The sequence below is a fragment of the Lepus europaeus genome, chromosome 5 (genome assembly GCF_033115175.1).
Source record: "Lepus europaeus isolate LE1 chromosome 5, mLepTim1.pri, whole genome shotgun sequence".
NCBI lineage: Eukaryota > Metazoa > Chordata > Mammalia > Lagomorpha > Leporidae > Lepus > Lepus europaeus.
The window spans coordinates 120803587-120816839 of record NC_084831.1 but is presented as its reverse complement, the minus strand read 5'-3'; the positions used below and the strand labels follow the sequence as shown (position 1 = coordinate 120816839).

The window sequence follows — 13253 nt, the reverse complement described above, 5'->3', positions numbered from 1 at the left end:
CTGCGGGGATCCTTGGGACCCTTCCGGTGGCTTCAGCCAATCCGTGCAGAGAGGAGCGGGGAGGACCGAGAGGAGCTGTGGGAGCTCGAAGGGCCACGGCCGCCGCCACTGCCGCGGCAGGGGCGTGGAGGGCAGGGGGCGGCCGAGGCCGCAGCTGCAGACATGGCTCAGGGCAGAGCCGGCGGAAACCCGTTCGCCGAGTCCGGCGAGCTTGACAACCCCTTTCAGGTGACGGCGCCGGCCTCCGCCGGGCGGGCGGGTTCACCCTTCCCAGTTCTGTAGGGTCGGGCTAACTTGTGTTCCCACTCGGGACGTTTGATACGGGGAAGGCACCACGTGGGGCTGCCGGCGACCCCAGACCAGAGAGCGCGGGGTGGGAGGGCGGACCCTGCCCCTCTAAGGAGCTGGCAATCGGGGCAACAGCGTGGCCCCAAAAGTGCACCACTTGAAGCCACGAGCAATTCAGGGGCGACCCTCGGGCATTTCTTTGGGGGTGGCCGGTGCCCGCTGAGCCCCACGTCTCTGCCCTCAGGACCCAGCTGTGATACAGCACCGACCCAGCCCGCAGTATGCCACGCTGGACGTCTACAACCCTTTCGAGAGCCGGGAGGTGAGCTACCTGCAGGGCACGCGCAGCTTGGGGGGCGGGGGCGTGCCTGGAAGCCCGCACCGGGGCTTTTCTGTACGGAAGGCAGAAGCACTGTGATCGTAGCTCGCTGAGAGGCCAGTCTGCCGCGGGTGCTGAGTCCCTGAGGGGACAGCAGCGCCGAGAATCCATCACAAATGCGAGTCGAAAATCCCAGGAGGACCTGCAGTGTGGCAGGGCCAGAACCAAGGCTCTGTCTGGGAAGGCTTCCTTTTAGAAGGTACAAGTTGGAGCTGGAGCTGAGGAGAAAGCAAACTGTGGTTAGGCGTAGGCTTGGGGAACAAGGGGGGGGGGACTGAACCTGTTTGTTCCACTGGAACAGACAGTGGTTGGTTTTAAGGGGGGAGCAGGCATAGTGGCAGTGCTTGGGGAGCCCACATCCCATATCCGAGTGCCGGTTCTAGCCCTAGCTACTCCGCTTCTGATCCAGCTTCCCACCAATGCACCCTGGCAGAGGTACCTGGGCCCCACCCGCCCTTGGGATGGAGCTCTGGGCTCCTGGCTTCAGCCTGGCCCAGTCCTGGCTGTTGTGGGCGTGTGAGGAGTGAACCCACCAGTTTCCCTCTCCCTTTGCCTTTCAAGTAGATGAAAATTAATGAACCTTAGAAACCAAAAAGCTGAGGGGCCAGAAATAGAAGATGAGAGCTTTGAGTCCCTGCTCGGGAGCTGGGGGTGTGGGTGATGAGGGCTGCTATGGGGCATTACAGAGTTTGCTTAGGGACGTTCGGAAGTTCAACCCAGGAATGAGCTTGCTGTCAGCTGGTTGGGGGTCTGCTGCTGGTGCTGGGGGTGAGTTTAAGCAGATTCCCCATTCCCGAGGGGCTGGATGATCCCCAAGGTCTTTTCTCCAACAGCCATCACCAGCCTACGAGCCTCCTGCCCCCACCCCTGCCCCGTTGCCTCCACCCTCAGCCCCCTCCTCGCAGCCCTCCAGGAAACTCAGCCCCACAGAACCCAAGAACTATGGCTCCTACAGCACTCAGGTAAGGCGGGCGTGCAGCTGGCCGCTGGCGGGAGGGTGCCACCCTGGAGCCCGGGACTCACTGCCCTCTGCTCGGCCTGGCAGGCCTCAGCCGCAGCAGCCACAGCGGAGCTGCTGAAGAAGCAGGAGGAGCTCAACCGGAAGGCGGAGGAGCTGGACCGGCGGGAGCGGGAGCTGCAGCACGCCGCCCTGGGGGGCGCGGCCCGTGAGTGGGTCCCTGGGAGGGTGTGCGGCCGGGGAGGGACTGGCAGGAGAAAGTCTTCAGCGCACGAACGAGCTCTGGGCTCAGACTGCTGAGTTTGAATTTTAGAGAAACTGTTTAGTAACCATGAGCTCTGAGGCAGGTTACTTCACCCGAGCACCTGGGTTCTGTCCTTAGTAAAGTGAGAACGTTGTACCCGTCTGGCCCGATCCTGGGTGGCGGAGGTGGTGTGCTCTGCACAGTGCTTGGGGGTTGTGACTAACAATAAACACTTGCGTTCCCCCTTTCTATGGAGGGCCTGGAGTCGGAGGTAGGCCAGACCTGAGGATGGAGGGGCGGGAGCGATTCCTTTGCTGGCCTTGGCCTCACCCTGGGCTCCTCCCGCTCTCTTTGTGCCTTGCAGCTCGACAGAACAATTGGCCCCCTCTGCCTTCCTTTTGCCCAGTTCAGCCCTGCTTTTTCCAGGACATCTCCATGGAGATCCCCCAGGAATTTCAGAAGACGGTGTCCACCATGTACTACCTCTGGATGTGTGAGTAGTGAGCCGCCTCTGTGGAGGATGGAACAGCTGGGTCTCAGCTGCCTGGAGCCCACCCCCTGGAAGCACCCAGCTCTCCTAGCGGTGGCGGCTGGGGCCCGCTGCCCTGCCCCGGGCACCTTCCTGGGCTTGCTCACCATCCCGCAGACAGTGTAGGCTCTCACCGCCACCCCCCTTCCCTGTCCCCGTGCGGAACGTTACTCGGAAGTCTTGCAGCGTCTTTACAGGGGGGCACACGTGACCGAGGTGTGCTTGTTCTGTGGTGGCCCCGGTGGAGTCAGGGCTCTCCCCTGCCCCACCCACTCAGTGAGGGTTTGGGGGCCGTCATCCTGTCCCTCCACCCTCAGGCAGCACTCTGGCCCTGCTCTTGAACTTCCTTGCCTGCTTGGCCAGCTTCTGCGTGGAGACCAGCAATGGCTCAGGCTTTGGCCTTTCCATCCTCTGGGTCCTCCTTTTCACCCCCTGCTCCTTCGTCTGCTGGTACCGCCCCATGTATAAGGCCTTCCGGTAAGGGCTGGGGGCTGGGGGCTGGGGGGCGGGTCCAGGGCAGGCCCCATACCTCTTCCTCCAGCCCTGATTCTTCTCCCACTCTGCCCACGGCTTTCTCCACAGGAGTGACAGTTCGTTCAATTTCTTCGTCTTCTTCTTCATTTTCTTCGTCCAGGATGTGCTATTCGTCCTGCAGGCCATTGGCATCCCGGGTTGGGGGTTCAGGTCTGTGAGTCCGCTGTCCACTCTCACCAGGCCACCACGGGTGCTGGGGACCGGAGCAGAAGCTATTTAGAAAACAAGAGATGGGTTTTTTGTTTTGGGGGGGGGGGTTTTAGCCTTGGGAGATGCTAGTTTAAGGAGGGACTTAGGGTGTGATCCCAGGATAGAGCGAGCCCAGACAGCCGTCCACAGGCATGGATGGATGCGGAAGAGGCTGCACCCGGGCAGTCGGAAGCGTCCTGGAGGGGGCTCGGCCGACTGTGGTGGAGGAGGGGAGGGAGGGTCCCCAGCAGAGAAGGGTCTGGTTGGGGTACGAGTGTGTGGAGGAGCTCGGAGCGCTGGCAGCTGATGGCTCAGGAGAGGGGATTCAGCTACAAAGACAGTGGACGTAGTTGAGGACTGGGGGATGTGGAGCGCCGCCTGCGGAGGGGAGCAGGATGTGAGGCTCAGACCCAGTGGAGCGGCCGGGCCCCGGCCCCGCTCACCGCCCGTCCCCGTCCTGACAGTGGCTGGATCTCCGCCCTGGTGGTGCTCAAGACCAACACGGCGGTGGCTGTGCTCATGCTGCTGGTCGCCCTGCTCTTCACCGGCATCGCCGTGCTGGGAATTGTGATGCTCAAGCGGGTAAGGGGCCCAGCCAGAGGCGGGGCCGGAGTCCCTGGGGGCCGGAGAACGTTCTGGAGGAGCTGGCTGGGGCCTCCGCTAATGGCCTCTGGGGTGTGTGTGTGTGTGTGTGTGTTGGGAGAGGAGGGGCGGGGAGTGCGGGCCAGAGCCTGGAAGGCAAAGCCAGAGGAGCAGGCCGAGGGGTGGCCATGATGGCATGATGGCGTTAGGTTGGGGTGGGGCGGCTGCGACTGGAATGTTCTGGAACCTCTGCCCTCTCTTTGCAGATCCACTCCTTGTACCGCCGCACAGGTGCCAGCTTTCAGAAGGCCCAGCAAGAATTTGCTGCTGGTGTCTTCTCCAACCCTGCGGTGCGAACCGCAGCTGCCAACGCAGCTGCTGGGGCTGCTGAAAATGCCTTCCGGGGCCCGTGAGCCCTGACTGGGGTGCCCTGGCCCTGCCACTTGAGGGAGCTGACCTGGCCCCCTTCCCTGAGGTTTCTGGGACTTGGAAAGACAGCACTACTCGATGGCTCCTCCCTAGTGCCCCCAATCCCACAGCCATGACTGCTGAACCTGACTCGGGGGTTGGGAGTCCACTGTGACCCGGTCACTGCCCACCCTGCCCCTTCAGGCCACACTGCTGCCACCTCCCACACTCCCCAGCCCGGCTTCCCTCTGCTGTGCCAAGGCTGTTGCTTCAGTTATTTAAATTAAAAAAATTAACTAGAACACATCTGTTTCCTTAATTTTTATGGAGAATTAGCCCTTTGGAAAGAGCAAGGACAGGGTGGAGGGGACTGGGTGGAATCCAGGGATAAGGATGGAGTTGGCCAGAATGTGGACTGAGAGCTGCGGGCTGGGCTGGGCGGGGCGGAGCGCGCGCGGGGGGGGGGGGGGGTGCTGGCACAGGGAGAGGGAAGTCAGTCCAGGCTTGGGCGTGGAAACATGGGGACGCCAGCGAGCCTCGCTCCCCAGCCCTCTCCATTAATGACCAAGGAAGAGCCATTGCCGCGGCTGGAAACCCGGCCGCAACCCGGGGGTCAGTGGTTCAAGCGGGCTCTGAGAGGGTCCTAGCTTCTCGGCCAGGGTCCGAGGAGGGCCAGGGCTGAAGGAGCGCTCCCGCGAAGAGATCCGCCGCTGCCCCCACCCCTGGGGCCGCGGCTGGCCGGGACTACAACTCCCGGGGTGCACCGCTCTGCCACGCCACGCCCCTCCCCCAGCACCGTCCGGTCCATCCCCATCCCCCGCCTCCAGTCCCCGACCTGCTGCAGCCCGAGCCGGGGAAGCGGAGTGTGGTGGGGAGGGGAGCGGTGCAGGCGACCCGGGAGACAGCGGCGCCGCGGCCTCTCCCCACCAAGCGGGCCCGGATGCCACTGGACACCCAGAGGGCACACCGACCCCTCCCCTCTTCTCTAGATTGATTTGCATCCTTCTCGCCCTTACCCTCCCCACCCTTGCCTGTGCTCCGGGCCTCCGCCCTCTGCTCACTCTGGGACCGGCCCTTCTCGGCTTCCCTCTTCCCTAGGGAGATGCGATGAGCCGGTGCCCCCGCGTCCTCCTCGCCGCCCCGGGCGCGGTGCCCGTCCAGTGCCCGTGGTGGGGAGGGAGTACCTCGCGGTCCCTCCGTGACGCCCCTCCTCTGGGCCCCCCCCCAGCTGGCGTCCCTGGGCCATGCCCCGGGGGACCCAGCCAGGGGGTGGGCTCTAGAGCGAGGGGCGTGGAGAGGAGAAGGGACGGGGCCTTGGGCGCCTCTGAGATGCTCCCAAGCGCCTGGTGGGGCCGAGAGAGGCATAGGCATCCGGGCGGCAGGCAGGATGCCCTCGCCTAGTGACTCCAGCCGCTCGCTGACCAGCCGGCCCAGCACCCGGGGCCTGACCCACCTCGGCCTCCACCGGCCCTGGCTGCAGGCCCTGCTCACGCTGGGGCTGGCCCAGGTGCTCCTGGGCATCCTGGTGGTCACCTTCAGCATGGTGGCCTCCTCCGTCACTACCACCGAGAGCGTCAAGAGGTCCTGCCCGTCTTGGGCTGGGTTCTCGGTGAGTTGGATGCACTGTCGATGGGGAGGGAGGCTCCCCCCGCGGGCCCCACCCCTCCAGCCAGCTGCAAGTCCACATCCTGGCCTCTCCCTCCCACCCCACCCTTGATCCTCTCCCACCTTTCAGGGCTGGGTGCATCCTGTGGCAAGGGGCTCACACAGATGCTTCCCTGCCAGGCTGAGCCTGTGCCCACTCTGTCCCCAGCTGGCGTTCTCCGGGGTTGTTGGCATCGTGTCCTGGAAGCGGCCATTCACCCTGGTGGTAGGTGCCAGGGTCCAGAGCCCACCGGGAGGCAGTGTCTGGCACCTGAGGGGATGCCCATGTGTGCCCTCAGGGAGGGAACTGGCTCTCCAGTTGGTGCCAGTCAGGCACAAAGCGTCTTGGGGGAGGGGGCTCCATCCCTGGTACAGGGGCCGGGAGCGTCCAGCCCTGAGCTGGCTTCCTGTTTTCCCCAGATCTCCTTCTTCTCCTTGCTCTCGGTGCTCTGTGTCATGCTGAGCATGGCGGGCTCTGTCCTCTCCTGTAAGAATGCCCAGCTGGCCCGAGACTTCCACCAGTGTTCCATGGTGAGGTTCCAGGAGGCAGAGCCAGGAAGACCTGGTGGGGGAGGCGTGCCGGGCACCTGGGCCTGTCTTGACTCAGGCTGCCTCACCTTCTCCACTCCTGCCCAGGACGGAAAGGTCTGTGTGTGCTGTCCCCCTGTCCCCCTAGTCCGGCCCTGTCCCGAGTCAGGGCAGGAACTGAAAGTGGCCCTTAACTCCACCTGTGAAGAAGCCCGAGGGGCCCTCAAGGTGAGCATGCACCTTCCCCCTCTGCTGTGCCTTCTGCCCCCTCCATGCTCCGGGTCTTCACCCTTGCCTTGCCTCCTGGGGTCCTCAGAGGCCCAGAATATCTGTGGTCCACACTGCTTTTCCCTCCCACAGAACCTGCTCTTCAGCGTCTGTGGGCTCACCATCTGTGCCGCCATCGTCTGTACCCTCTCTGCTATCGTCTGCTGTGTCCAGATCTTTTCCCTGGACCTTGTACATACGGTGAGAGGGCTGCCGGGCTGTGTGCACTGGCTCCGGGCGGGAGTGGGCAGTGGCCACACATCTGGCTTCTGGGTACCAGGGTCTGAGGTCACCAGTAGGCACCTAGTGTGTGTCAGAGGGAGGGAGAGGAGGGGAGGTGACAAACAGGATGGCAGCCTGAGACCAGGAGAGGGAACTTGAATGAGGAGGCCTGGAAGGTAGGGTGGAGTCAAGCAGGTCCCAGATGGAGGTGGGGGTGACAGGCAGACAGAGCTGTGGGGACTAAGAACAGGTAGCAGCTCTGAGAGAGGGAGGGCAGGGCCAGGCTGGGGGCCGGGCTAAAGGAGGAGCTGGTTCAGGGAAAGGGGTGGGCCCAGAATTGGAGCTCCTTGGAGAGAGCTGGGCCACGAATGAGCTCGGTGAGCGAGGAGCTGCGCAGATCCAGGAGGAGCTGTATTCCCAGAAACCAGGCTGGCTCACCTGCTTGCTCCCCAGCAGCTGGCCCCCGAGCGCTCCGTCTCAGCTACCCTGGGGTCTCTGGCCTGCACAGCCTCACCCCCAGCCCCTCTCCTACACACCATGCTGGACTTGGAGGAATTTGTACCGCCCGTGCCCCCACCGCCCTACTATCCCCCAGAGTACACCTGCAGCTCTGAAACAGATGCACAGAGGTGAGACTGGCAGTCCCGCTGGGGGGACCAGGGCAAGGGGTGGGCTGAGGCTGGATCCTTAGGGGGATCTTTGTGGAGAGGGAGTTATTTTCCAGGCCCTCACCCTCCCCTTCATCCTGCCAGCATCACGTACAATGGCTCCATGGACAGCCCCGTGCCCTTGTACCCTACCGACTGCCCCCCTTCATATGAGGCCGTCATGGGGCTCCGAGGAGACAGCCAGGTGAGAGCAGGGTTGGTGCGGGCTGGGGAGCTGAGGATGGAGCCCGGAAGGCTGAACGAGCCGGAGTGGCTGGAGACAGATAATGGCAGTGCGCGTGCTCTGTGCAGTGCTTGTGGGGCACTGTGTTTTCAGACGTGCACACCAAGGCCCGCCTGAGTGGAGTGCCTTGTAGGAAGGGACGGGGCGGGTCTGGAAGCCGGCTCCCCAGCTCTCCGTCCAAGCACCTGGTGGTGGCCACGGCACAGCTGTATAGGGCCGGACCCTGACCTTTGTCTTTCTCAGGCCACGCTGTTTGATCCTCAGCTTCATGATGGCTCCTGTGTCTGTGAGCGGGTGGCCTCCATTGTAGATGGTGAGCAGAGCGTGGGGACAGCGGACCCCCCGGCTGGGTTGCCAGGGGCCGCGGGGCTGGCTGGGGACAGAAATAGGAGGAAGACAGGCTGAGTTGGTGGTTTAGCGACACCTGGGGGCTGGGGCTTCCTGGGACCCTGGACCTGGCTGCCCCGCCCCTAGATAAAGCTGGAAGCAAAGCGGCTGGGGAGGAAAGGAGCTGCCCTGCCCCGGCTGGGCTGGGCCAAGCCGGCGCTACCCAGCGCCCCCTGCCGCCCACAGTGTCCATGGACAGCGGGTCTCTGGTGCTGTCCGCCATCGGTGACCTCCCCGGGGGCTCTAGCCCGTCCGAGGACTCGTGCCTGCTGGAGCTGCAGGGCTCCGTGCGCTCCGTTGACTACGTGCTCTTCCGCTCCATCCAGCGCAGCCGCGCCGGCTACTGCCTCAGCCTGGACTGCGGCCTGCGGGGCCCCTTTGAGGACAGCCCCCTGCCTCGGCGGCCCCCGCGGGCCGCGCGCTCCTATTCCTGCTCTACCCCTGAGGGCCCACCCACTCTGGGCGCCCCCACGGCTGCCCGCAGCTGCCACCGCCTGGAGGGCTGGCCGCCCTGGGTGGGCCCCTGCTTCCCCGAGCTGAGGCGGCGGGCTCCACGGGGAGGTGGCCGCCAGGCGGCTGCGGCAGCGGTGACAGCAGCAGCACCCCCCACGCGAGCCCCCACACGGCGCTTCAGCGACAGCTCAGGTTCCCTTACCCCACCGGGGCACCGGCCGCCTCATCCGGCTCCCCCGCCACCGCTGCTGTTGCCGCGGTCCCACAGCGACCCGGGCATCACCACCTCCAGCGACAATGGTGAGCAACCCTCTGCCCCCCAAGCGCCGCGCAGACTCGGGAGAGGGCAGACATGGGCAGTTAGCTGGTCAGGGATGCCCACCAGCGTTGGTGCGGAGATCCCTGTGGAGGACGAAAGGGTGCGTTCCTGGCTGCTCGCTGCCCCGGGCACAGCCCCAGTAGCTGTAACGGCTGCCCAGAGGAGGCCTCGGTTCCACAGCTCCCAGCTTGGGCCAGCGACCCACCCTCTCCAAGCCTCAGTTTCTCACCTGTAGAACAGGTAGAATCATGGGAGCACCGTGGATATCCTGTAAATTGCCAAGACATGAGGTCAGGCAAGTGAGCTGTGTAGCGCTGACACATTACCTAAGTGCCAGGTACTGGGTGGGCAGGAGGCGCGTGGCCCCTGTCTTCCTTGACTATACCACGTAGCTGCCGGCAGAGGTGATGGCCCCTTGACTGGGGATGGGGAGTGGGAGCTGGGAAAGCTCCTCTGGGCTTGAGTTCTCACAAGAAGATAGCGGTGGGCTTTTGGCATCCCATATCAGAGTACCTGGGTTCAGTTCGCAGCTCTGCCGTGTGCACCCTGGGAGCCAATGATGATAGCTCAAGTAATTGGGTCCCTGCCACCTACATGGGAGACCTGGATTGAGTTCCTGGTTCCCAGCTTTGCCCCAGCCCAGCCCTAGCTGTTGCAGAAATTTGGGAATAAACCAGATGGGAACAAGCTCACTCTGTTTCTCTTTTCCTCTCAAATAATTCTTTTTATTTGTTAAAGATTTGTTTTCTATTGATTTTAAAGGTAGAGTTACAGAAAGAGAGGGAGGCACAGGGAGAGAGATCTATCTGCTGGTTCACCCTCCAAATGGCCACAAGGGCCAGGGCTGGGCCAGGAGAAAGCTGGGAGCTCCATCTGGGTCTCCCACACGGGTGGCAGGAGCCCAAGCACTTGAACCATCTTCTGCTGCTTTCCTGGGTGCACTAGCAGGAAGCTGGAATGGAAGTGGAGAAGCTGGGACTTGAACCAGTACTCATATGGTATGCCAGCATCACAGGTGGTGGCCTAACCTGCTGCACCACAACACTAGCCTCTCAGATTCTTATTAAAAACAAACAGACCGGTGCCCTGGCTCACTTGGTTGATCCCCTGCCTGCGGCACCTGCATCCCATATGGGCGCTGGGTTCTAGTCCCGGTTGCCCCTATTCCAGTCCAACTCTCTGCTGTGGCCCGGGAGGGCAGTGGAGAATGGCTCAAGTGCTTGGGCCCTGCACCCGCATGGGAGACCAGGAAGAAGCACCTGGCTCCTGGCTTCGGATTGGCACAGTGCGCCGGCCGTAGCGGCCATTTGGAGGGTGAACCAACGGAAGGAAGACCTTTCTCTCTGTCTCTCTCTCACTGTCTATAACTCTACCTGTCAAAAAAAAAAAAAAAAGACAGACAGTGAGATGGGCGAGGGTGTCCAGAGAGTCCTCCTATTCACTCTCTCTCTCCTCCCCAGCTGACTTCAGGGACCTTTATACCAAAGTGCTTGAGGAAGAAGCTGCTTCTGTCTCCTCTGCAGATACAGGTGAGAGGGTGGCTGGTACCAGGTGGGGGAGGGGAGGCTACCTGGTCATCCGTGCACCCTCCATTCTTTTATTTCTCTCTCTCTGTCTCTCTCTCGATGTCTCTCTGTCTCTTGCCCCCTCTCTCCCCAGGGCTCTGCTCTGAGGCCTGCCTCTTCCGCCTAGCCCGCTGCCCTTCCCCTAAGTTGCTGCGTGCCCGCTCAGCTGAGAAACGACGCCCTGTGCCCGCCTTCCAGAAAGTTCCCCTGCCCTCAGGCCCTGCACCTGCCCACTCCCTGGGGGATCTGAAGGGCAGCTGGCCAGGCCGGGGCCTGGTCACTCGTTTCCTCCTGATGTCCAGGAAGGCCCCAGACCCCACTGGGCCTGCAGCTCGTGGGCAGAAGCAGGTAAGAATTAGGGTAGCCTGGAGAGATCCCTGGGAAAACCTGGAGCATCACGCTGGGCCCTACAGCTGCCCTCTCCTGTGTCCCCCCCAGGTGCCCCGGAGCCCGTGGAGCCGGTCAGGCCGAGAGAGCCTCCACCTTCGTAGCTGTGGTGATCTGAGCTACGGCTCTTCCCTGCGGCGCCTCCTGTCCGGCCGCCGGCTGGAGCGTGCCGCCCGCCCCCACAGCCTGAGTCTCAATGGGGGCAGCCGGGAGACCGGGCTCTGACCTGAGCTGCTTGTCACACTGAACAGATCCAGATGACTGCTGGGGCCACAGGCACCATCTGGTTGGGACCAGCAGCCCCCAGCGCCCCCTTGCACTGGCTGGCACAAAAATCTGCTGTTACCGCCCCCCCGCCAAGATGTCCCTTTTCCTCCTACCTTTGGGAGCTCCTGCTGCTTGCCTCTGCCCCTCCGGACTGGGCGTTTCTGACCTGTGCTGCAGGGGTGTTGGGGCTTGGGGGGAGGGGCAGACGCCCTAGTTTACAGCACTCCCGTCCCTGCGGTATGAACGTGGTTCCTTGTGATGAGTGGGAGCACTCGGGCCCCAGTGTTAAGTAGAGCGGAGGTGTGCCTGTGGGCCAGGTGGTGAGGCAGGCCCGGGGCGGCCGACGTCTGAGCGGCTCCAGCTCCACCGCCTCTAGCTGCATGAACCTGGGCGAGTTATTTAATAACCTCGATTGCCTCATCCGAGAAACATTGTGAAGATGAATGTTTGTAAAGCTCTTACCACCTAAGTACGCCTTCAATAAATTCCCACTTTCCCCTTCTCTCCGCATCGTTCTGTGTCAACAAGGAAATCTGCCCTCCTAGTCCTCATATCTAAAACGACCCTTTCAAGCCTCTGTTTCTTTCCAGCAACCACAGGACCTCTGCTGCTTTCACAGCAAATGCTTTTCTCTTCCCTCCACTCCTGCACCTCTATCCTCTCCTCGCTGCCATTACGCGCTCTCCCCTGCCTCTCCCAGCCACTGCCCTTGACAATGCTTTCTGTGATCAAAGTGGTTTTAGATCCAGCGACCATTTCTCTGCCTGCATCTCATTTGACCCCACAGTGGAAATTAACCCAGATAATAGGCATAGTTCTTCTAGAATTTTCCTTTAAGATATGTATTTATTTGAAAGGCAGAGTGACAGAGAGATCTGCCATCCACTGGCTCCCTCCCCAAATGCTGCTAACAGCCAGGTCTGGGCCAGGCCAAAGCCAGAAGCCAGGAACCACAAACTCCATCCTAGTCTCCCACGAGAGTGGCAGGGGCCCAAGCACTTGAGCCAGGCTTTCTCGGGCGCATTAGCAGAGAGCTGGACCAGAAGCAGAACAGCCAGGACTCAAAGGGGCGGCAGTACGGGATGTGAGCCTTGCGGGTGCTGCTGCACCACCACGCCAGTTCCTCCTCTCAGGTCTCACCTGGTGCTGTTTCCCCTCCTACCTCCCTCCGGGTGTGCTCTGCTAGCCTGCCTCACACGGGGGGGGGGGGGGGGGGGCTCAGTGCTCAGCCCCCTCCTCGACCCCCTCTCTTTCTGAAGGCGGTCCTACAAGGTTCATGCCTTTACCACCTGCATGTGTATGTGTAGGTCCAGCCTTGTCAGCGTCTGCTTGGATGTTTGGTGATTGCCACCCCTCACCCTTGTCTTTCCACCATTCTCATCTCAATAAATGGCACCACCATTATCCCCTGGCACATTCCAAAAGCTTAGGAATCATCTTGACTTTTTTTCCTTCACCCAACACACCTAATCCTATCCTAAACTCACCCATGTCTCACCCCACCCCCCACCCCCCACCCCAGCTGCCTAATTTAAGTCACCACGCTTTCTCCAGAACTTCTGAATGGATCTATTTCCACTCTTCCCAACTCTCCGTTCTCTGCTCAGTCAAGTGATAAGTCGTCCTATGGAGCCCTGCCTAAATCCTTGGGCTTCCCATTGTATTCAGACTCATCCTCAAACTCCTTACCGAGGTTATGGCCAGGTACAACCTCTGCTCCAGCAAGCTGCGTGGGCAGCACCAGGACTTTTCATCTGCTCTTTCCCAAGCAGGAAACCACTGCCTCTTTGCCACCAGTCCCCACCTGATTCGGGTCGTGGCTCCACTCCCACCTACTCCGTGAGCTCCTCCTGCCCCCATCCGAGTCCTGCTGTCAACCACTTGTGTTTTGGAGCACTTATCACTCATTTTGAGTTCTTCGTTTACACGCGTCGTGTCATAGAATATTAACTCCCAAAAGCAGGGGCTTGGTGTGCGCACTGGGTCTAACACATTGCAGGACCTCAACAAACTCTCGTTAAGTCACTCAAATGGCAGGGCTGGGACCCGGCACACGTCTTCAGGATCCTGACTGTTGAAGCATCCAGGAGACAGAGGCAGAGGGAGGGGCACTGCTGAGATGGCGTCAGGCTGCGCGGCTTCTCGAATAATTCAGCATCACAACAACACAGCCTCAGGAAGGATTGGGGCGCGGCCGCGACTGCAAGATTAC

General features: G+C 61.8%; 2 protein-coding genes across 6 annotated transcripts; both read left to right on the top strand.

Annotated features, from left to right (window-relative positions):
• The first annotated feature begins 11 nt into the window (after nucleotides 1-11).
• Nucleotides 12-4408, top strand: SCAMP3 (secretory carrier membrane protein 3). The gene is made up of 9 exons (XM_062192430.1): nucleotides 12-228; nucleotides 533-610; nucleotides 1501-1629; nucleotides 1713-1833; nucleotides 2234-2362; nucleotides 2716-2875; nucleotides 2981-3082; nucleotides 3586-3703; nucleotides 3970-4408. Exons 1-9 carry the CDS (start codon nucleotides 163-165, stop codon nucleotides 4114-4116), a joined length of 1050 nt encoding a protein of 349 aa, XP_062048414.1. The 5' UTR covers nucleotides 12-162; the 3' UTR covers nucleotides 4117-4408.
• A 394-nt stretch (nucleotides 4409-4802) lies between these two features.
• Nucleotides 4803-11826, top strand: ENTREP3 (endosomal transmembrane epsin interactor 3). Of its 5 annotated transcripts, none has more exons than XM_062192422.1 (12): nucleotides 4803-5720; nucleotides 5847-5981; nucleotides 6176-6286; nucleotides 6392-6511; nucleotides 6644-6751; nucleotides 7226-7401; nucleotides 7525-7624; nucleotides 7907-7976; nucleotides 8237-8803; nucleotides 10283-10351; nucleotides 10515-10735; nucleotides 10826-11826. In XM_062192422.1, the coding sequence occupies exons 1-12, from the start codon at nucleotides 5499-5501 to the stop codon at nucleotides 10997-10999; spliced, it is 2073 nt and encodes a 690-aa protein (XP_062048406.1). In that variant the 5' UTR covers nucleotides 4803-5498; the 3' UTR covers nucleotides 11000-11826. The 5 variants fall into 5 exon arrangements, with proteins under 5 accessions (XP_062048406.1, XP_062048404.1, XP_062048407.1 ...); XM_062192420.1 differs by having other exon boundaries at nucleotides 4807-5720; nucleotides 10482-10735; nucleotides 10826-11822; XM_062192423.1 differs by having other exon boundaries at nucleotides 4813-5720; nucleotides 5925-5981; nucleotides 10482-10735; nucleotides 10826-11819.
• Nucleotides 11827-13253: the final 1427 nt, after the last annotated feature.